This window comes from Enhydra lutris, unplaced genomic scaffold (genome assembly GCF_002288905.1).
Source record: "Enhydra lutris kenyoni isolate GAN:26980312 unplaced genomic scaffold, ASM228890v2 scaffoldscaffold116, whole genome shotgun sequence".
Classification (NCBI taxonomy): Eukaryota; Metazoa; Chordata; class Mammalia; order Carnivora; family Mustelidae; genus Enhydra; species Enhydra lutris.
Window position 1 is genome coordinate 293,442 of NW_019154200.1, and position 24,636 is coordinate 318,077.

The window sequence follows — 24,636 nt, forward strand, 5'->3', positions numbered from 1 at the left end:
ATATCTTGAGCTGGGTAATAGTAACACAGGTGTGTATTTGTCAAAATTCACTTATCTGTTCCCTAAGTTCTGTACATTTTGTATATAAAGTAAACCTCAACATAATTTGTCCCAAGATACAGGTAAAAGAAAGAATACTGCACATTTGAAGACAAACTTAAATTTTAAAATATGTAATTTAATTTAGTTATTTTGACTAGTTATTGAATTAATTTGGTAAGTGACATATAGCATCATTGTTATTATAGAAAAAAATGAGACACCATCTTTAACCTATCAAACTGGCCAACTTAGAATTTAATGTGACAGGCTTTCTCAGTCCGTACTTATTAAAGTATAAGCCAGAGCAATGTTTCTCGAGAGCACTTTACAAGATCTGTCAAAGCCCTAAACACTGCTAGGAGTTTATCCAAAGAAAATAATCATGTATGTGCATAAAAATTTAACTACATCCTTACAGTTACACTAACACGCTAAAGCTACCTAATGTCCAGCAAATAAAACACTCCATAAAAGTGACAGTACAAAAACATTCATAATCATAAAAAATATTTATAAGAGATTTTAAGTGAAAATTTCAAAACAGGACCTACAGATGCCATTTTTATAAATAAAATGTGGCTGTATATAGACCCAGAGGGAAAAAAGGCCAAAAGAATAAATACCAAGTTTTAAAAATGGTTTTTATTATCTTTAGTAAGATAAAATACAGTTAATTAATTTTGCTTATCTGAACTTTATAAAAATGAATATGTATTACTATTTTTATTACAATAGTAATTTTTATCCAAACAGCAAGCCAGGAAAATAAATCAGTCTACCACAAATATCCCAAACCCAAGTTTTCCCAATTTTTCTCAACAAGAAGCCCTTTCTTACAGGAGGAACCGTTCTGTCAATAATAGTTCGAAAGATCTCCATCCACGCGGTCATGGTTTGGTTATTCACTAGTTGCAGAGGCAACGCATACTGAAAACAGAAGAATATCATCATCAAACAATAATTCATCCCCTCCAAAAGAGCCAGTAATTTCATCTATATTCAAAGGTTGAATATATGAAACGGCTAACATCTGACCATGAAAACAGTAATTTCATATGGCTTAACCTAAAATTTAACTTAAAATAGCTCTATAAACATATGCAAGTAAATTAAAATCTTGTAAATCTAGAAATATGTGAAATATGCATGCCATGAATTGTTTCTCTGGGCTACTTGTTTAAAATAAAAAAAAAAAAACTTTAATACAGTAAAATTTCATTTATCCAGCATGAGATTCTAGAAAAGTGATTTTTCCCATTCCCATTTTCCCTCTTTGTGTGTCAAACTTTTCATTGTAACCACTTTTTTCCCAGGTTTGTTGCGATCCCGTTAACATATAACTGTGTGTGCGTAAGATATGCAATGTGATAATCACACACACACACACACACAGTAAAATGATCACTAAAATAAGGGCAACACCTCCCATAATTACATTTTTGTAGTGAGAACTTATTTTAACTACTTTAATGAAAATCTTTACCTCATAAACATTTTCTTCAGTTACTTTCTCTACACTGCAGCATCACACACAACTACGTATTACTGTGCGTCTCCCTGCTACACTGTGAGTTACACTCCTGTAAGACACAGTGCTTCTACGCCCATGCATTTCAAAACGTGCTACATGCAAAGGACATAATGACAAGTACAAGGCATAGTCTCTGTCTTCACAAAGCCTACACACTAGTTGGGGGAAACACACATATGAACAAGCAATTACAATATGGTATGATACACAACACAGACAAAAACAGTACAATATTTTTAAAGGCACACACAAGAAGATCGCCTCATCCAGGCTGGGAGTATCAGGGACATCTTTCTAGAAGCGACACACAAGCTAAGACCTGGAGAAAGAGCAAGAATTGGCCAGCTATAAAGGACAAGAGTGTTCCAGACAGAATTTCAGAGGCTCAGAATGACAGAGGGCATGACCTATTCATGCAGCTGAAAGAATTCCAGCATGGCCGAAGTGTAAAGTACAAAGGTAAGAATGGTGAAAGATAAGGTGGAGATACGACGGGTTTATGGTCTATGTTAAGAAGTTCCCAGTTTAAGTGCAATGATGAGTTGTTCGGGCTTGAGATAGGGAGCACAGGAGGAACAGATTCAGGGTTACTGAGTGAGTGACGAGGAGTTCACTTCTGGACAAATTGAATTCTGAAGTATGTATGGACTATCCACGTGCCATGTACACAATAAACATTTAATAAATGTTACTTAGACAAAATCAATTCAATTTTATCACACTTTTTATTTTTTATTTTTTTTTTAATTTTATTTATTTATTTGTCAGAGAGAGAGGAGCGAGAGTGAGCACAGGCAGACAGAGTGGCAGGCAGAGGCAGAGGGAGAAGCAGGCTCCCTGCCAAGCAAGGAGCCCAATGTGGGACTCGATCCCAGGATACCGGGATCATGACCCGAGCTGAAGGCAGCTGCTTAACCAACTGAGCCACCCAGGCGTCCCTTATCACACTTTTTATTTATTTATTTATTTATTTTTTTTTTTTAAGATTTTATTTATTTGACAGAGAGAGATCACAAGTAGACGGAGAGGCAGGCAGAGAGAGAGAGAGAGGAGGAAGCAGGCTTCTTGCTGAGCAGAGAGCCCGATGTGGGACTCGATCCCAGGACCCTGAGATCATGACCTGAGCCGAAGGCAGCGGCTTAACCCACTGAGCCACCCAGGCATCCCCCTTATCACACTTTTTAAAACAAACTTTTCTGCCTCTTCCTGAATTACCAAACATTAAATTTTTACTTACATTATTATTGTATCGTGCCCTTAAAGCTGCCTCAAGTTTTGTTTCCAGGATTCCCAGAGGGAGCATATTACTTTGGTAGCATATAATAGATCACCAAAATGATTAAAAATGTTGAGGTTCTGCACTGGTTTTTTAGATTCCACCCTCTTAGGAAATCAAACAAAAGAGGAGGCTTTAGGAAAATTATTTCATGAGCCTCTGTCTTACTTCCGGAATCCTACTATGCTTCTCCTGATGGGAAAGGGAAGTCTAGACTCTGTATAAATGCGGTATTACTGTATCTAACAGCAAAACATCTCACAGAATAAAAAATGTTTGCCTCTGAGTAAAGTGACTGTCCTGAGGAAAACTTCTGAACAGTGCTTTAATAAAAAGCCAAAGGCACCATATATCTTCCTTCCCTATTACTTTTTAAAAAGGGGGGGTGGGGGAGGTGGAATATAGTTTCCTGGTATCCTAGCTTTTTCTCTCCTCAGATTTATTTCCTCCCCGCTTCCCTCTCCCTGCTAAGCTGGAAAAAAAAAAAAAAATTACCTCAAACCATCCTCTATTAAAAGTTTAAAAGATGGGGGCGCCTGGGTGGCTCAGTGGGTTAAGCCACTGCCTTCAGCTCAGGTCATGATCCCAGAGTTCTGGGATCGAGTCCCACATCGGGCTCCCAGCTCCATGGGGTATCTGCTTCTCCCTCTGACCCCCCTCTCATGCTCTCTCACTCTGTCTCTCTTTCTCTCAAATAAGTAAATAAAATCTTTAAAAAAAAAAAAGTTTAAAAGATGAAGGGCGCCTGGGTGGTGCAGTCAGTTGAGTGTCCTACTCCTGCTTTCAAATCAGGTCTTGATCTCAGAGTGTTAAGATCAAGCCTCGCATCAGACTCCATGCTGAATGCGGAGCCCGCTTGAGGTCCTCTCTCTCCCTCCCCCTCTTGCTCCTGCCCCTGCTCCCCCTCACTCTCTTTCCCTCTCTCTAAAATAAATAAATATTTTTTTAAAAGTTCAAAAGAGGAGTCTAAAAGTATAATTCTTTATGGAAGTGAAATATTCTGAAACACTACAAAGGTACTTGAGTGACATGAAGCCAAGAACAAAACCAATGTCCTGGCTCTCTAGCTTGACAACACTACCCTCTTGCATGACTGATCTAGTAAAAAAGCATGTAATAGAGGTTTGACTCATTCGTCATCAAACACTTTATAGACTGACAAGTGATTCCTCCTCCACCCAGATCTAAATAATTTATCTAAATCTTTCAAGGATTAAATTTTAAATATTTTTATATTTAAAACATTCCATTTCTGTCCTCTTCTTATTTTTTAGACTCTTATATTAATCTTCTTTATAGCTTTCAGGTAAAAAAAGGAAGGATTTTAAACGAAGGAAAGTGAAGCACTAAACCTTCACTGTTAGCCTTACATTGGGTCAAATTATAAAGAAACTGTCATCAGTATGATTTCCCGCTAAAAAAAAGGACCCTCTTCTTTTCCTTCCCCTTCTCCTATAATCCTAACTTATCAACAAGCAGGATGCTACTGACAGATGAGTCAAGTCATATCAGTCAGTTAATTACTCTGGTTCTTCCTCAGCCAGCACTTCAGACACTGGAGTGAAAGGCACAGTCAGTGAATCTCAGCTCTGCCACTAAGATAAATTTGGACAATTAAGTTAATTTCTGTGAGCCTGTTCTTCCATAGGATTTTTTAAAAGAAATACATATGGAATAGATAATAATTTTTAATAATAACTTACACTTATTAAGCACTTTCCATAGATCAGGCAGAAATACAAGGCCCCATATTTATCTTCTGCAACAAAAACTTACCTGAACAAGTGCATAAAAGATTTTCAGAATCTGCTTTTGTAGTAAAACAGAATAATGTGAGGAATCGGGAAGGAGCTGCATGATTTGTTGCTGAATACGAGGCAGAAATATTTGCATTGCTGCTATAAGAGGCTCTCTTTCCTCAGCTTTCTTATATCTACATGAGCAAAGACAAAAAAGAGAAAAAAAAAATAATTTCTCCCCCTACAAAAGAGCTATAAATAATGAATTTTTAAAAAATTGCTTAAACTAGATACAGCTAATGAAACAAAAACATTCCAAACAATGGCTTACATTTTCTGTTTGGATTTTAAGAATAAACTTGGAAGAAAATCCCTCTTTTAGGCAGAACAACCTAAAATCTTTCTAAAAGGGGTTAAATTGATTTCAAAGAATTCTAGACTATTTTGCAAATTTCCTAAGTGATTTTTTTCTACTACGTAATTTTCATCATACCACAATTCTTCCTATTAAACATAAGTTGACAGACATTCCTATCATATAATAAATAATGTAGGAAAAAATTTCTTCTTAGAATACACTAAATTGAAATGTTAAAAACAGTTTGCAAACTTAGGTGCTCTCAAATTACTTCAATTGCTCCAAATCTCAAATATCTTCTAAAAATTCTACAGAGTCAGAACTAACCAATTTTTTAAAAGGAAAACTACAGGATTCTGCATGCATAAGGCACAACCCTCCCAGAAACCAGAAAGCAATGCTATTAAACATGACGCTCACTGGTCTCCTAACTCCTGAGCAACTTCTATGGAAAAGAACGTCACTAGCAAGGAAACTTGAACATTTTCTATCCTGCATCCAAAAAGTTAAATGTTTGGTTTACTTAATGTGCTCACTTGAAGAACTTAAATATTAAGGTACCTCTCTATGAGTTTCCAAGGAAAACTGTTAATAAATGGGCCACTGAAACTGGCAAATAAATTCAAGAAACACTGCATATCTTATCTCTGACTTAGAGATTAGCAATGTACTTTAGCAGATTTAAGGTTCTCTGAATAACTATAGTAAATAAACATGTTTGTGCTTAACCCACCATTTCCCAAACCAACCTGATTCTGCAGAACACCCATATAGCAGACCTCTCTATGCAATTCAGTTCTTTCTAAGTAACACAGGGCTGGTATCTTCAGCCAGTAGAAATCAACTTACTCATATGTCTTCACCAGTTGATACAGACATAATAAACTGCCAAGCCAGCTTCCACTGCTCTGTGATTGCAAGTAATAGTCTATCTTGTCGACTACCGCTGGCCAGTGACCAGGGAAATCATATTTAATGATGGCACGGAGACACATTGTTAACTGGACTCTATAAGGTGGGGGGAAAAAAGTCCACAATCTAAGTAGTTATAAATATCAGGTTTCAAACACCTCTAATATTTTACACAAAAGCACTCTAACCTCTATTTACCTATATTATATAGTTACATATCTTGGGCAGGGGAAAAAAGAACAGTCCTATAAAGAAAAATCTCTTCAGTAGCTCCACTTACTGAAAATAAATAAAATGGGTAATTTCCTACAATGAATGAAAACTTTCAAATGGGATTATCCTAAATACAGCCTTGGGGAGAAAAAAAATAATTTAAAAACAAAAATTCATTTTAAAATTCTCAAAAAAAAAAAAAGGAAGAAAGAAAGAATGAATCCACCACAGCTCTGCAAAATTTCCCACTTTGTCATCTTTTGTAGTTTAGTTATCATATCCTAACGGGGAAACAGAACAAAACAAAGTATTTTGTCATTTCAACTGGAAAAACAGCCTAAAAATAGTCAAAGTAGGTAAAACAAAGGCTGACATAACAGTGGGAAGCATCTCAGTGAGCCTGAGCCATCCGTTATCAGTAAATAGCCAACACAGTATGTTGCTCCTGCCAAAGCTTCCTAAGACAGTAATTTTTGTCTTTTAGACTAAGAAGCAAGTATTAGCTGGCAATTCCTGAAGAGGAAAGCTAAGTTATTTGCAGAGAAATTAAGGAAAAAGCAATAAGAAAGACCTAAAACCAACTTCTCTTTAATAAAACAACAAAGTTAATAAAAAACGTGATCTCATAACATTTATGTCAGTATCCATTTCCTCAATGGAAGCCCTACTATAATTGGGATTGGGGGAAAAACAAAATTGAGGAAAAAAATTTCTCCTCCACAGACTGTCAATATGTCCTTATATGGTCATTTGCAAATGATTAGAAAGTGAACCTGGCTAAATTAGGATTCCATAATGCCTCCTCCCCCCAAAAAATGTGTGTTCCACTGGCTAATAATTTGCATTCACTGAAATGAAACACACAAAATAATGCCTTTTATGTTATCAAATCCATTTGAAAATTTTTCTGTGCCATACTCTTAAATGAACTCTGAGAATAGTTCTTTAAGAGTGATTACAATTAAGCCTTCAGGACACACAAGAAACAACTGTCTCACGATAAAGATAAAATTCTTCTCTTGTGCCACCAGCAGTTGTTCCTAAACAATAAATACATCACATCTGTGCACAAAAAAACTAAAACTTTTCATTTTTTCAAATTTCATCTTTAGGAGACCTCCCAACGCCTTCATTTTCCCAGCAAGCAAGGAGGGATGGCTATGAGCAGCCGTCCCTTCCTATGTTATTGTGCAGAAGCATCACAAGACTCAGAGAGAACTGAAAGTGTAAAGACTTTGACAAGACACGGACACACGATGGTGCCAGAGGGGAGCCCCTGCCTGGCTGGATGTGGGCACCCGCTGAGAATACTGGGGATTTTCTTTAATCAGTACCCATCCTTTCTCCTCTTAACAAAGAAACTGCATGAAGAGTTGTTCAATGTTTGTTCTCCTTCCCCACTATTCCCCTCACACTACCTTCCCTATTCCTGCTGCTTATGACATAATGTACATGAGACACTCAGGGCTGAAGTTATAGCTCATCTATTAATGTTAAACAATTTCGCTCCCCTACCTCAGTTTCACCTCTTTCCCTCCTCCGTTTTCAACAGAACTCTAACTACGAACTCACGTGGAAAAGAATCTGTGTTTCCTATTTTGAAAGTGCAAACTGTGAGTCTGCAGCTCTGCGGTGCGAGAAGGGAAGCCGCTAGCATTATGTGCACACTCCTACCAACATCCGGGTCCTCGGTTGCCGCAGCCACATTGCAGGCACTCAACAGCCACGGACGTCACGTGGCTAAGTACTGGACAGGGTGGGTACAGGAGAGCTCCGTCATCACAGAAAGGCCTACTGACCAGTGCTGCTTATAGCGTCCAACCTGAATTTTAAAAACCGGAGCCAGTCTTCTAGCCTATACATACTCTATCCTGTCTTCTCCAAAGAAAAAGATACTCAGTTCATTTAAAAAAATGAATGAAAACATAGGTAAAGTAGGAAGAAAAGTGGTTAAAACTCCCAGGCCTCAATTTCCCTGTATTATGGGGAGGTGGGGGAAACAGCTGGTAAAAAGTAAAGAGATCATAACTAAGAACATAGGTTATTTAAACAGCAGGGATTTATACAATTTTAGTTAAGTTTGATTTTTGCCTTAACTCTTTTTTGGGCAACTTATGGCAACTAAATCTTTTCCAAAATACTCTGAGGCAAAGAATTACAAACTCAAAGACAAATAAGTCAAACAATATTTTTTGAGTGCCCACCTTCATTACTTTACCTCTTCAGATATACAAACTTGAGGCTGATGATTAAATCCAACCTCTCCCATCCAAACATTTCATGCTCCCTACTAATCATATAGAGTATAATGTACCTCACTAAATCCGGAGACCGAATTATTCCTTCCACAATGTTATCACGTATTTGCTGGCGATCATTTTCATGAATGTTGAATGGAAATACTGCTTCTCCCGGTGGAGGTTCCCGGTCAGGCCAGTACTGTGTCACCATGTTCTTCAAGTAAATGGCAGCTAAGGTGGAGAAAAAAATGCTAACATAGCAATACTGAAAAGATGGCTTTAACATAGCTTTACAGAGAATGAAAGGCTAAGTCCTTCATGTTATATCTTTACCGCTAAACATGATACTCAGCAAAAATGGAAAAATCTTACAATTATAAATAGCCAACTGGCGAAGGGAAAATGTAGAAGAATTTAAACTTTCTCTTTACCTAGTAAACCAAATCTAAGCAGAAAACCTTTCATTAAATCAAGCTTCAGAGTCTAGAGGACAGAAACATGATCTAGGAATCAAGTATATATCCTTAGACTAAATACAAGGTAGTCTAAATAAAACTCTACTAACAGTATTTTGATGGCATAAAGATAATACTGCTCCTAATGCCAAAAGCTGAGTCCACAACAGGTGAAATTCCACCGTCCTTCATGTACCCTGCTTTTCTTGTTTATCTTTATCTTGTTTATCTTTTCTCACTGGCCACTATCCTGCACCAAAATATTGCTAATTTCTGTCTTACCCTTCTGAAATATTTACCACTTGTAAATAGAAGAATAGGGAAAAAGACATTAACCTTCAAATATCTTTGTACAATCTCAGGGAATTTCTTATCTATTTATTTCTATCAAAATACATAATAATTTTATTACTATTCTATTTAACCATCTTCAATAGTTAGCAAAAGGCGTCTGAAAGAAACAAGCTAAAATACTTCAGATAGGGTTTTTTTTTAATTTTTTTAGATTTTATTTATTTATTTGACAGAGAGAGAGAGATCACAAGTAGGCAGAGAGGCAGGCAGAGAGAGAGAGGGAAGCAGGCTCCCTGCTGAGCAGAGAGCCCAATGCGGGGCTCAATCCCAGGACCCTGAGATCATGACCTGAGCCTAAGGCAGAGGCTTTAACCCACTGAGCCACCCAGGCGCCCCTGAGATAGGGTTTTGATAGGCAATGTGAAGCTTTCTAACTATCCCAAATGAACATTAATGGAAATAAATACTTATTACATCATACACTTATATATACTTTATATATAAAAATGAGATGCGATCTGCAAAGCATTTTAACTTTGTTCCCTTGAGTTTCTCCTCTCCATTCTTCCCCACCCCACCTTTATCCCAATTTTACATAAAATTCAATTGGTTCACAGAAGCATTATGACACAGAGAATAAACCAACATGTTCTACGTTGGCTATAGTACAACTGAAATGTAATGAAATTATGAACTTGACAAACAGCAACTTGCAGATACCAAAGGTACAGACATGGTAAAATCATGGTCTTATTTATAATACAGTCATTAAATACCATTAATTTTACAACTAAAAAATATTTTTATTACTGGGCACCATACAAGATAGCCTACATAAAAGGCACACTAATTTGTTATTGTTAAAATAAATCCTCGGGGCGCCTGGGTGGCTCAGTCAGTTGAGTGCCTGCCTTCGGCTCTGGCCACACTCTCAGGGTCCTGGGATCAAGCCCTGTATGGGGCTCCCTGCTGAGCAAGGAGTTCAGCAGGGAGCCTGCTTCTGCCTCTCTGTCTGCCCAACCCCCACTTGTGCACACTCTTCCTCTCTCTCAAATAAATATATTTTTTAAAGTTCTTAAAAACAAAAAAAATAAAATAATAAATCCTCAATTAGAGGCACCTGGGTGGCTCAGTCAGTTAAGCTTCTGACTCTTGATTTCAGCTCAGGTCATGATCGCAGGGTCCGGAGACTGAGCCCCTCATCGGGCTCTGCACTCAGTGAGGAGTCTGCTTGTCCCTCTCCCTTCCTATTCTGCACTCACACACACGTGCACTCTCTCTAATAAAAAAATAAAATCTTTTTAAAAAATTAAATCCTCAATTAGTTAAATAAAATTGAACCTGTTACAAGTTAATAAGAGAGTATTAATTTCTCATACAGACAATCATGGATTGCTAAGAACAATGAAGAAAAGGTACCAAAGATAATTCAAACTATCAATAATCTAAAAACCTTCCTTTCATCATTTAATTAAAGTTATCTATCTAACCATTTGCCAGAGCTAACAAAACACAAATATCATCTTAATCCAGTCATATGGAAATTATTAAACTTTGTTTTTCTGTGAAATCCACCATTCCAAGCATCTTAAGCCTAAAATTAACTTTCTAACGCATACACACGGTTCTCTCCCTCTCAAGCACAACAGATCATCACGTAAGCCCTATGCTCAGGAATCCAGACTCACAACTACACAGGTCAGTCGGTCCCACAACCTCAGAGGGGAAAGGATGCCAGTATGAACTCACTGAAGCACAACGCTGGGCTTTTTGAGTGAACGTTTCTAGGTTTTTTCCATTTTTCATTGTAATTTGGTACTCCCTCTCTCTCTTATTCGTTAATCTGTTACAGGCTAGGAAATTGAATAGTGTATGTAAATTATAACCAAAACAAGATTAAATAGATTCTGAGTAAGAGCCAAGAGCTTCCTACATACAAGACACATGGGGTTTTTTTTTTGGGTTTTTTTTTTTTTTTTTAAGATTTATTTATTTGACAGAGAGAGATCACAAGTAGACGGAGAGGCAGGCAGAGAGAGAGAGAGAGAGAGAGGGAAGCAGGCTCCCTGCTGAGCAGAGAGCCCGATGCGGGACTCGATCCCAGGACCCTGAGATCATGACCTGAGCTAAAGGCAGCGGCCCAACCCACTGAACCACCCAGGCGCCGCGACACATGGGTTTTAATGAAAGAGTTTCTTGTCATGCTTCTGGACTGATCAGAGGCATCTTCCCAATTTTTTCTAGGTTCTGTATTCTAGAACACTAAGGTTAACCTTAAAGAATAACTTGTGAATAACTTAGCTATAGGTTGAATTTTTATATCCCTCCCTATCCATCTTTTTTTTTTTAAGATTTTATTTATTTATTTGACAGAGATCACAAGTAGGCAAAGAGGCAGGCAGAGAGAGAGGGGGAAGCAGGCTCCCTGCTGAGCAGAAAGCCCAATGTGGGGCTCAATCCCAGGACCCCGGGATCATGACCTGAGCCAAAGGCAGAGGCTTTAACCAACTGAGCCACCCAGGCACCCCCATCCATGTTTTTTTTTTTTTTTTTAAGATTTTATTCATTTATTTGACAGAGATCACAAAGAGGCAGAGAGAGAGAGAGAGATGAGGAAGCAGGCTCCCTGCTGAGCAGAGAGCCCGATGCAGGTCTCAATCCCAGGACCCTGAGATCATGACCTGAGCTGAACGCAGAGGCTTAACCCATTGAGCCACCCACACGGCCCCATCCATCTTTTAAAAATATATACAAAAAGTCAGAAGAACAAAAAAGCAAGCAACTTACAGAAAACAGACCCATGCTACTTTTCAAATGAGGTTCCCCACACCAGTCACCAACAATGACTTCATCAGGTCTAATGTAACATCCAACCCTAAACTACCACTTTCATTTATTTACTTTTTAATCTTTTTTTTTAAGATTTTATTTTTAAGTAATCTCCACACCCAACATGGGGTTCAAATGTATAACCCCAAGATCAAGAGTCACACACTCTAGTGACCAGGCCAGCCACGTGCCCCTCAACTACCACTTTCAAATCCAAACGACTTTTCTGCTCATAGCAACTCCAAAATTTACTAAAGAAACCACATTTCTAAAACTAGGTTTAGGTATAGTAGAGGGTCTCCTCACAAGCAAGGAGTAAAAAACTGAAAACAAAGCCACCTGAGAGATTCTTAATCATAACTATACTAAATTTAAGATGGGCTCCTTTCTCTGTACATTGGATAATAATATTAAGAATGCTATTATGCCTCTTAATACTAGAAAATAACAGAACATTCAGATTTATTTTGTTTTGCTTATCAATATCAAAATATTACATTTTTTCCCTATTTCTCCACAGTAAAGTAATAAGGGACATTCACTAATGAGCTTGATTGATGGTAACAAGAATATTATAGGATTGCCCACAAGCCAAAAAATCAAGAACTGACTATTCTGCAGAACTGTCTTTCCATTTAATATTAGCATATTTTTTATAGTTTTATGCAGGCTGACTTCTTTTTAAAGCAAAAATCACATCATTCTTTTTTAAATGTCATGACAAAATGATAAATTACCTGTCTGGTGTCACCATAAGGTTCTTGGGGTATCTCTGTATTTTAATAATAGATTAAATAGGACAGAAAATTTTTAAGTTTAGGGGAAATATAATGTAGAATTTTACACTGTATATTTTATATTCAATGATAAAATAGATGCTCTAATAGAGAAAACTGTCCTAATAAAAAATTAACCACCAAGATAAACTCTGTCTTGTGACTAACGGATTTGAAATCTACATAAATTATGAAGAAAAACTGCCTATAAATGCTATTTACATTTCAAAACTCAGTTATAGGGACACCTGGGTGGCTCAGTGGGTTAAGCCTCTGCCTTCAGCTCAGGTCATGATCCCAGGGTCCTGGGATTGAGCCCCACATCGGGCTCTCTGCTCAGTGGGGAGCCTGCTTCCCCCCACTCTCTCTGCCTGCCTGTCTGCCTACTTGTGATCTCTCTGTCAAGTAAATAAATAAAATCTTAAAAAAAAACTCAGTTATATACATTATTAAGATTCAAAGTTGTATAGAGGATATGAGGAACCTAGCATTATTGCAGTTATGACACAAAAAATAAGCAAAAGCAACTTGGTGAGAAGATTCAAAATTGAAAATTTTAATATCATTAATATCTACCCAGCATCTCCATTTCTTATTATTCTTTGAAAATATTTCCACAAGTATCCAGAGATAAATGTCCAAGGATTCTGATTATAGCTTTGCCTCTATCAACAATAACAACAAAAAGGGACAATAAAGGAAATATCCTTCAATATCAAATTGTTTAAATAAACTAAAGGAGTTCTGTACAAACAAATAATAAACAATTGTTACAAAGAATAAAGCACATTTATATGCATATACACCGGTATGGAACCACCCCCCAAGGGTATATGGTTCAATGGGGAAAAAAAAGGTATAAAACACCATGTGGAATAAAAACATATTTTTGTTACATTTTAAAACTATCAAATCTATAGGAAAAAAAGGAATTGGAGAACCTTGCACCAAAGTTGATGGCAGGTATCTCTGGGGTGTAATTGGGGCAATCCAATGAATTTTTGTAGTGTTTATATGTCATGTAAAGAAGACATATTAAATCAATAAACTGTTAAAATCTTTAAAAATACTATTTCTACAAAGCTTCACAGGAACTCTGTGATGGCCCTATAAACACTTAGATTATTAAAATAGTTTCCATTTAGCAAAATGTGATTTCAGAACAGCCCTATTTCATAAAACAAAGATTAAACAACAGAGTTACAGTTTCAAAAAATCTACACATAAGTCTTATACACCTTGTTAAAGTTACAAATAATTACAACATATAGGTTTTTCCATAACTTTTTTTTTTAATTTTTTAAATTTTTTTATAAACATATAATGTATTATTAGCCCCAGGGGTACAGGTCTATGAATCGCCAGGTTTACACACTTCACAGCACTCACCTCCCCAATGTCCATAACCCTACCACCCACTCCCAACCCCCCTCCCCCCAGCAACCCTCAGTTTATTTTGTGAGATTAAGAGTCTCTCCATAAGCTTTTCTTTTTCTCTTTTTTTTAAATTTTTTATTTCTTTTCAGCGAAACAGTATTCATTGTTTTTGCACCACACCCAGTGCTCCATGCAATCCGTGCCCTCTAATACCCACCACCTGGTTACCCCAACCTCCCACCCCCCACCCCTTCAAAACCCTCAGATTGTTTTTCAGAGTCCATAGTCTCTCATGGTTCACCTCCCCTTCTAATTTCTCCCAAATGCCTTCTCCTAACTCCCCATGTCCTCCATGCTATTTGTTATGCTCCACAAATAAGTGAAACCATATGATAATTGACTCTCTCTGCTTGACTTATTTCACTCAGCATAATCTCTTCCAGTCCCGTCCATGTTGCTACAAAAGTTGGGTATTCATCCTTTCTGATGGAGGCATAATACTCCATAGTGTATATGGACCACATCTTCCTTATCCATTCGTCCATTGAAGGGCATCTTGGTTCTTTCCACAGTTTGGCGACCGTGGCCATTGCGGCTATAATTGGGGTACAGATAGCTCTTCTTTTCACTACATCTGTATCTTTGGGGTAAATACCCAGTAGTGCAATGGCAGCGTCATAGGGAAGCTCTATTTTTAATTTCTTGAGGAATCTCCACACTGTTTTCTTAATAACAAAGGGATCTTTTAGGAAATCATATATATTGCTACAAGTATTTCCCCAAAGCTAATGATTCCTTACCTCTTTTTTTGTTATGCTCAAGGAAAATTAAATACTTTTATCAGCATGTAGAGTATAATCTTACCTGTATAAAATTGTTGATCTCTCCCTACCTGAACCTGCAAAGACTAATGTTTGCCTAATGTTAATGATGGCCATTTCTGAGCAATGAATATTGAGTAAATTTTTTTACTTTCATCTTCGTATTTTTCTGTGTTGCCCAAATTATTCATAATGAATATATATTGGGGTGCCCTGGGCAGCTCAGTCGTTAGGCATCTGCCTTCGGCTCAGGTCATGATCCAGGAGTCCTGAGATCCAGCCCTGCATCAGGCTCCCTGCTCAGCAGGAAGCCTGCTTCTCCCTCTCCATCTCCCCCTCCTTTTGTTCCCTCTCTCGCTGTCTCTCTCTCCGTCAAATAGATGATTAAAATCTTAAAAACAAAAAAAACAAACAAACAAAAAAGAATATATATCAAGTGGCCTAGCTTTAAAAGAAGAGTTTTTAAATATCTACTTTTTAAATTAGCATTTATCATTTTATTCCCTTTATCTTGATATTACTATCTTTTCAGGACTCATGACACTCCAAGACGTTCTCCATTTTTTACATTCTGGCCTGTAATGACCAGCTCATTAAAAAGGCAAAAAGAGGAAGGCACAACACCATGGAACTACCATAAGGTCCCACAGCACTTGAAAGTAAGTCTCATGTTTAAAACAAAAGTCCTGGGGCGCCTGGATGGCTAGGGGGTTAAGCCTCGGCCTTCGGCTCACATCATGATCTCAGGGTCCTGGGATCCAGCCCCACATCAGGCTCCCTGCTCAGTAGGGAGTCTGCTTCTCTCCCTCTCTCTGCCTCTCCCTCTGCTGCTGCTATCTCTGTCAAATAAATAAATAAAAATCTTAAAAAAAAAAAAAAAGAAAAAAGAAAAAGAAAGTCCTGTTCCCCAAACACGTGTTTAGGAACACCTGTGCACATATATTACATCCACGATCTGACTTATGAATGGAGCTCAAATCCACATACATAAATTCATGGTCTTCATCTATGGACCCAAAGGGTGGACCACCAGGAATCAAAGAATTAGGGAGATTAAGCCACTGGAATTGTGAAAACTAAGGAGGAAAATGGCAAAATTACAGAAGCAAGGAAATCAGTAGGTGAAAAGGAGAGGAGAAGAGGAAAAACTAGGGAAGATGTAAAAACTCAGTATCTACCTCTAAATTTCCAGGGAAAAAGAGAGTTTTTAAGCCATTAGAAATACTTTAGTGTGCTTCCTATTTTTTAAAGAAATCACAGATATAAATAATTTTATAAAGGATGAAAAAACTACTCACCTGCCTGGCGTACTGGGAATTCCACATGGTCAGAGACTATAATCCGAAGTAAACTGGGGGCAAAATTGATAATCTTGTAGGACTGAAATTACAAAGAAATATTTATAAAATAGGCCAATATAAATGAATAACTGTTAGCACTGTTACTGAATACATTACTATCCAAATAAAAGGAAAACTTTTAAAGTGAGAGAAATTTTCCAAGGCAAAAATAAGATTACTGAAATACTTCTAATCAAAATTGGAATAAATTGATGAATAAAGGGGTATGAATATTTTTGGTTTTTAACACATATTGTTAAAATGCTCTCCAGAAAGTGTGTAGCAATCTACACTCCCAAAAGTAGTATATACCCATCTATCCAATACAATGTTTAGCATTATCATTCCTTCAAAATTGACTCATATTTTAAATTACATTTCTGCTAAGTTAAAATTTATCCTTTCTGTTGGCTATTTGTTTTCTTCTACAAATTATTCCCTTTATCCTTTTTTGAAGAGTATTTGTTTCATTCTTAATAAATCCTAAGAGCTATTTATAAATTTAAAATCCTAACTTTTATTGGACCTACACATTGCAAGTGTTTTTTCCCAGCTTATTTGTGCTTTAATTTTGCTGATAGTATTTTTGTCAAACAGAAACATAGAAAACATGGATCCAGCATAGGAAACCAGACAAGATAATGTTAATTATCTGTGCATGAGCTATGAAGAACCAGTCCAGGCTGGAACAATGTGCCTCATAAGACAGTGTTGAAAGTTGTCACCACCAGCTGCCCTGTTGGTGGAGCATCCTTTATTTTATTTTATTTTATTTTTAAGATATTATTTATCTATTTGTCAGAGAGAGAGAACACAAGCAGTGGGAGCGGCAGGCAGAAGAAGAAGCAAGCTCCCCATAAGCAAGAAGCCCAACCCGGGGCTCAATCCTGGAACCCTAGATCATGACCTGAGCCAAAGGCAGACGTTTAACCAACTGAGCCACCCAGGCACCTGAAGAAGCATCTTTTAAACCTGACACCCAAGTTAAGTCTGTGCTGACGTGTGTGCTGCCTGGGTCAGTTCCCTGCCTCCCCCAGCCGGTTCTACTTTGACCTACCCCTGAGTTTTGACAGGCTGACTATAGAAGTAAAAAAAAAAAAAAAAAATTAAAAAAGATACAGAGCAGCCGGTTCCTTTTGATAATACTCCCTCCAAATGTCAAGTACCTGGACCAGGTTACCTTTCTGCCACATTCCCAGAGCTTACACTTGGCCTTGCCCGCTGACATTCCCAGAAAAGACTCACAAATTCTCAGTAAGGCTAAAGCCAACAGTGAAGAGAATCTGTTCAGCTTCCCTTCTCCCAGGAGCCTGGACCTACAGTGGCATCTTTTTCAACATACCACTAGGTTTATGTATACCACTCAACTTTTTTTTTTTTTTTAAGATTTTCTTTATTTATTTGAGAGAGAGAACGAGAGAGAGCATGAGAGAGAAGGTCAGAGGGAGAAGCGGACTCCCCATAGAGTTGGGAGTCCGACATGGGACTCGATCCCCGGACTCTGGGATCATGACCTGAGCTGAAGGCAGTCACTTAACCAGCTGAGTCACCCAGACGCCCACCACTCAACTTTTTAATTTAACCATCTTTCCTACTCATTTATTCATAACAGCATTAATAAGATAAAGGACTAAAAAATTCGGGGAAAATTCGTATCGAGATTTTAATATCGATCTTTTCCATCCAAGAACATTTTGCTTTCCAATTCTTTCTATAAAATTTTGAATTATCCAGGTGCCTGGGTGGCTCAGTCGTTGAGCATCTGCCTTCAGCTTGGGTCATAGTCCCGGGTTCCTGGGATTGAGAACCACATCGGGCTCCCTGCTTGGCAGGAAGCCTGCTTCTCCCTCTCCCCGTTTGTGTTTCTTCTCTCATTGTCTCTCACACCTGTCAAATACATAAATAAAACTTTTTTAAAAAAATTCCTAATTAGGGGCTCCTGGGTGGCTCAGTGGGTTAAAGCCTCTGCCTTCAGCTCAGGTCATGATCCCAGGGTCCTGGGATCGAGCCCCGCATCGGGCTCTCTGCTCAGCAGGGAGCCTGCTTCCTCCTCTCTCTCTGCCTGCCTCTCTGCCTACTTGTGATCTGTCTGTCAAATAAATAAATAAAATCTTTAAAAAAAAAAAATTCCTAATTATCTTATAATTGCTCTTCCTTTCATCCTATCTAAACCTCAGAATCTTAAATCTGTTGTACATAAAGTTCTTTTTCATTCATAATTGAAACCACCATTTTAAAGTAATTTTTAAGAAAACAGATTTCTCCTAACAGCAGTTTACAGGAGTCAAAATTAACACAGATTTAGCCCAATCTTCTAACCTTCTACATGTACATTATTATAAAATAACTCATGTTTGTAACATTTCAGATACAGAAAGATCCCATGGTGAATCCAAGACTAAAACATCCATAGCTTAGTTCTAATCTCTCCAGTGTAGATACTTATTACACATAAGTACAAAATAACCCGTACACTTAGACAAATAGTATCTATTTTAGAGTAGTTATTGTGGAGACTGCTTTCACTTCAACACTGTTGCCTTTGTACACATTTTGGAACTCCATTTTTTGCAACTGCCTGCCATTTTAATGACCTTGTGCAACTTTTTGTCTCCTCCTTTCAACCTTGATTCAAACTATGTTAATTTGGCCAGCTAAAACATCCAGAAGTAAATTCAGATAAAGTCTCATACAATTTTTCCTCACAAATATTTATCCAATTTCTTTTTCCGCCTCGGGGTTCAGGTTTCTAAGAAAAAAATGAAAACATTTCTCGATATTTACTTTGTATCTGTGAAGTTTTCTGAAAATAGTGTATTTACTTAGCATAAATCTGCATTTGACCAGAACTCATTTTAAAGCAAAGACTGCTGCCTCCCGTTCTCTGCCTCATGGCTCCCACTACATTACCTTTTCAAGTGCTCCAACATGCCAAGCTGAAGGCCTTTATTGGACTTGCTCTTCCCTCTGTTTGTCTCCCAGTTCTTCACCTGCTTCACTCCTTCACAACATCTAGGTCTCGGCTCAGTATCACTCTTCAGAGAATGACCACATTATTTATACATTCCAACACTGTCTCTCCAGGACTTTACTATCTATAGCACTATAGCACTTATGACCTAATACTACTTACTTATCTCTATCCCCCACCAGACTGCAAGCTCTGTGAAAGCAGAGCCTTATATTAGTGTCTGCATGAGAACTCAATAAATATGTTATTCATGGGGCACCTGGGTGGCTCAGGTCAGGATCCCAGGGTCCTGGGTTCGAGCCGCACATCAGGCTCCCCGCTCAACAGGAAGCCTGCTTCTCCCTCTCAATCTCGCCCCCCCCCCTTGTGTTCCTTCTCTCCTTGCCTCTCTCTCTGTGTCAAATAAATAAATAAATGAAATCTTTAAAAATAAATAAATAAATGTTATTCATATAAGCAAATGCTCTTAAAGGGCAATAAAAATGATACAGACAGATGCACAGAAAAGCAGGGATTCCAAAGCTCAGCAAAGAAAGTAATTATTTTTATTTCGCTACTAAGGCCATGTGGAGAATGTTTTATTAAAAGAAGATACCTTTGTGGATGAGTTACTGGAGCAAGATATCTACCCATTCCTACTTCCCTTTGCTGCTGCTAAGGGGACTTCTGGGCCTAAAGACAGGGAGGAATGCACAAAGGATGCATTCTTAATATCCTGAGATAAAACTGAAAATGTGTTTTCTGGGGACCCCTGAGTGGCTCCATTGGTTAAGCATCCAACTCCTGGTTTTGGCTCAGGTCATGATCTCAGGGTCATGATACTGAGCCCCGTTTCAGGCTCCATGCTCAGTACAGTCTGCTTAAGTTTCTCTCTCTCTCCCTCTGTTCCTCCCCAGGCTCACAAGCTCTCCTCTCTCAAATAAATAAATCTTTTTTAAAAAAAGAAAAAGAAAAAATGAAAATGCATTTTCCCACAGAAACAGTATCACACACAGCAATCAAGGAACCAATAACTAGTAACAGAAATGTTGACTACAGAAAAATATAACTCCAAACAAGAATCTATCCCTCAGAACAGAGGCCGTTATGTTTTGAAACTGCCTACTCTTCTACAAGGCAATTGACAGATCATCAGTACATTGCAGAAGTTGCCCCCAGTTCCTAGGCAGAGCATAGTTGCTGAGGGGGGACCTAGACTAAAATAAACAAGCTGGATCCTAATCACTTATGATAGATTCCCCACCCATTTGTCCAACAAAGCAGGACATGATAGTGGTGATAAAGAATAAGCACACAAAACCCAATATTATAGCCATATTTTACTATAAGGTTATGCGACATTATACTTGTCTTCTACTTACAATTAAAAAAAAAAAGGTACTTAGTAAGAGCGTATTACAATCCAAAGCATTATACAAAACGTAATGCCAAAGAGTGGCATAGCAATAAGCTACTTAGAGCAGTTGCAGAGGAAATTATGGTCTGTGATGAAATGGGTGGGTATGGGGCAGGGCACAGTGAGGATGAAATGGGTTTGAACTGAAATCCCATGAAGAAAAATGTAGACTTGGGTCCCAAGGGTCTCTTCTAGTTCTGCATGCTTTCCCACCAACCTTTCCCCTTCTGTCTGGGGACAGACACTTATACATTGATGAATCACTTACACATTGATGAATCAGAAACAAAGCAAGGATAGGCGAACAGAGGCAGGAAGGTACAACATGATAGCAAAGATATAATCCCTATTGACACTATCAAAATAACATCTGGCCTCACTGTGAAGAGAAGGGGGTCACAAACAGGCCAACGCCCCTGGACATACTAATAGATTCCAAGTTCAGCTCTTGCTTTGTTCCTTCTAAGCAACCCCTGGATTACTATTCTTCTAGCCAATCAACATATAGTACCCTGCTTCACAAATCCTGAGACAGGTACTGACTTTAACATTCCCCTATTTTGAATGAGAGTCCTTTTCTTTTCGAGGTAACAACACATGCTCTTTAGGCTTCTGTTTAACTCCACCTTCCCTCCAGTGCTTTCACTCTCCCTTTTATCTCTTGGAATCCTGAATTCACACTTACTCCAAACGCCATCCAGATTTCCCACTGGATTTCAAAGATTTAAATGCACAGTTGCACTTTAAAGTCAACTCCAACCAGGAAAACCTTAGTGAACTCCCACAGAAACTTTTACTTAAGACAGCTGCTCTCACACTTCAGGAAGCACAGAATCACCCAGCTTGCTAATTAAAACATAATTGGGACCCACCCCCAGAGTTTCTGATTCTCTAAATGTGAAGCCCAGTAATTTCCAATTCCAACAAGTTCCCAGGTGATGTAGATTCTGCTCATCCTGGGCAGCACCTTGAAAACCACTAATTTAGGTATATTCCTTTACATTTTAAGGATTACCCCAACCTTAACCAGTTGTCACTCTACCCTAGGGAGTAGACCTTAATTCGTACTTTTTAGTGAGAAGTCTATCATTCATTCTTACAGGTGAGGAGGAAAACATGAGCTAAATTTTGGGATCACTACAATTTCGAAATGTCGGTGGTAACGCTGGAACAAGGTTAGGGCCAGTAAGAACAGAGGATGGAAGATAAAAGAAAGTCTTAGACATTTTAGCGCTTATAAGAAATGCCTCCAAACGCACATTACTCGACGTGTCTTTTGTACAATATACCACGATGAAAACTGCCTGTCCTCTCCCCTGTACTCTCCCGGCAGCCTTTCCCAGAGCTCCAACAAAACTCTGCCAATCAGTGTCAAAACAGTCCTACCAACCCCACAGAAGCAGGCGATGGGAGGGCTTCCCACCGCAACACCTAAAAAAGGCTGGGTCTGGAGAAAAGCTGAACTCAGATCCGAATTTTAAGTGAAATTTCCCACCCTCTTCCCTAAATCAGCGTACTTCAGGAAATCACACATCCTGCGAACACTGGCAAAGCTTTCCAAAGCCTCTTTCAGCGATCCAGTGGACTGAACAAACTGCACCGTGTTAGGAAAACGACAGGAAAAGATGCAAAGGTGGCCAACAGGTGCGCGAGTTGTTCAGGAAAGATCCGGGGAGTGCCGCTAAATTGGCCCCCGGGGCTGGGGGTGGGGGGCGGGCCGGAACGAGCGTCGGGGTCCGAAGCCCAGGTTGGGGTGGAGATCGGGGGCGCCGAGGAGGGAGAGCACGGTGAGCCCGCGGGGGGCGCCAGGGGGGCGCCGCAGGCCCGCTCCTCACCTGATTGAGCTCATTCTCAGCTGCAATCCGCAGCTTCGGGTCGATGGTGCCCTTCAGAGCCTGGATGATCCGGTTGAGGTCCATCTCCCCGGGTGGGGGCTCCGCGGCCCCCGGACCAGTAGGCCAGACTGCAGCTTTAGTTTTTCTTTTGATCCTCTCAGCCTCCTCCTCCGCGACCCCTAGACTACCTCACTCCCCACCCCCCGCCACCGTCGCCACCTGCAGCCACTTGCTGCGCCACTCTGACTCCGCGCCCCCTGTCCTCCCTTTCTACCCCCCACAACTCGCTCTCCATTCACCCTTTTACGACAACCGGTGGGAGGCGGGAGAAGCGAGAAGAGGAAGCGGCGCTTCCTTTACGGCGGCCTCTTCCCTCAGGGCGTGATGCTATGGCAGCTCCCGCAGGCTGCCCCCATGCTGCTGTACGGAAAACAGTAATGGCTTCTTCCCGGGAGGGAAACCGCGCTCACTAGCTACGGCAAGCGTCCGCCATGCTGCCTTACGGAAAACAGCCTCACCTGCTTCCCAGATGAGGAAACAACCCGGCTCGAGATCTCTTTATAGGGAATGGCACTTTTTGTTAGTACGAAACTGTTTGGGCATCACAACTGAATCTGTTCCAGGGCAGACTTGTTGGGACCTTAAGATCATCTAGCTCATAGGAGGACAGGGTTTCCTTGGTCTGTGGGAGCCATCTTCATTCATTCATTCATTCATTCGCTGAACATCTGTTAAACATGCTTTTGGGCAGAGTACTGAGATATTTAGGTTCCACATTATAGCAAGATTACTGACATGCAGGTTATTATGAAGGAACGTAAAATCTGACAAAAGATACAAATGTAAAAGTATTTATAGAGTAATTGTGAAAATAAAGAGATCAGAGAAACTATTGCGCCTGAGAGTTTCTGAAAGATGTCTGTATCTTCTCAGAAGAGTAGTGAAAGGCAAGAAGAATTATACAATTATCACCCACTGTGGCATTATCTGGCCCAAAAAGTTCAATGGCCTAGTGGTTGGCAATGTCTCTTACTGCTTCCAGTTTTCCCCTTCGTCAGTCCATTCTCCACATTGCCATTAGAGTAATGTTTCTTAAAGGTTAATACTGTCATGTCCCTTCCTTGGTGATTTCCCATCAATTTTAAGATAATATTCAAACTCCTTAGCTTAGTAGTCCAGGGTCATGGGAAATGTAGTGCTTTCATCTCCACACTGTTTCATTAACCCACTTTCTTGGAACTAATGATAATCTAAAGCTCCTTGACCTCTGAAATCTTAACTCCAGTGTCCTCTTTTCAAATTAGGACCTATTCTTCCATCTCTCTCTCCCCCAGTAATTCTTCACCTGTTTTCCAACTCCATTACTTTTTTAGTTATCCTTAGTCTACCCATTCCTGACTACACATCCTTCTCTGCTTTGAAACTCCCAATTCAACTTAGGTCTACCCTTGACCCACTATGCAAATTAATACTTCTACAACTGTGTGTTCTTTTTTCTTTTCTCTTTTGTCTGAGAGCGAGCACAGCAGGGGAGAAGTAGGCAGAGGGAGAAGCAGACTCCCCACTTAGCAAGGAGCCCAATGTGCGACTTAATCCCAGGAACCCAGGACCACAACCCATGCCGAAGGCAGATGCCCAGCTCTCTGAGCCACCCAGGTGCCACACGTGTACTCTTTTCTTAGGCTCAACAATCCTATTCCTTCATTGATCAGAACCATCTTCCATTTCCCAGCAACGGTTCCCAACCTCAAGACTCTTCTCAAACTCCTACCTGTCTCATGGAGCCCTGCAAAAATGAGCAAAGCCATCAGGCTCAACTCACTCAAACACAAATTAATCTCTGCTTACCCCTATTCACCTCCTTATCCCCAATCTGAACCTAATTCTCTCCATCTCTTCTGGCACCTTGCTCAATAAATCTCACTTTTCGGGTGCCTGGGTGGCTCAGTGGGTTAAGCCTCTGCCTTCGGTTCAGGTCATGATCTCAGGGTCCTGGGATCGAAGCCCACATTGGGCTCTCTGCACCGCAGGGAGCCTGCTTTCCCCCGCCCCCCGTGCCCCCCCTGCCTCTCTGCCTACTTGTGATCTCTGTCAAATAAATAAATAAAATCTTTTATAAATAAATAAATCTCACTTTTCTATATACTTTTCATTAAAATAAATTTTGAGGGGCACCTGGGTGGCTAAATTGGTTAAGCCTCTGCCTTCAGCTCAGGTCATGATCCCTGGAT

At 39.4% G+C, this 24,636-nt stretch overlaps 1 protein-coding gene across 1 annotated transcript in view; it reads right to left on the reverse strand.

Moving 5' to 3' along the window:
- Positions 1-22,693, reverse strand: part of LOC111139760 (importin 8) — an 86,099-nt gene extending 63,406 nt beyond the window's left edge. Inside the window, exons 1-6 of the mRNA XM_022492123.1 lie at positions 22,406-22,693; positions 16,162-16,243; positions 8,386-8,542; positions 5,796-5,954; positions 4,626-4,782; positions 880-969 (exon numbers count right to left, since the gene is read on the reverse strand). Of these exons, the coding sequence (XP_022347831.1) occupies positions 880-969; positions 4,626-4,782; positions 5,796-5,954; positions 8,386-8,542; positions 16,162-16,243; positions 22,406-22,489 (729 nt within the window). The 5' untranslated portion in view covers positions 22,490-22,693. The remainder of the gene's footprint in view (positions 1-879; positions 970-4,625; positions 4,783-5,795; positions 5,955-8,385; positions 8,543-16,161; positions 16,244-22,405) is intronic.
- Positions 22,694-24,636: the final 1,943 nt, after the last annotated feature.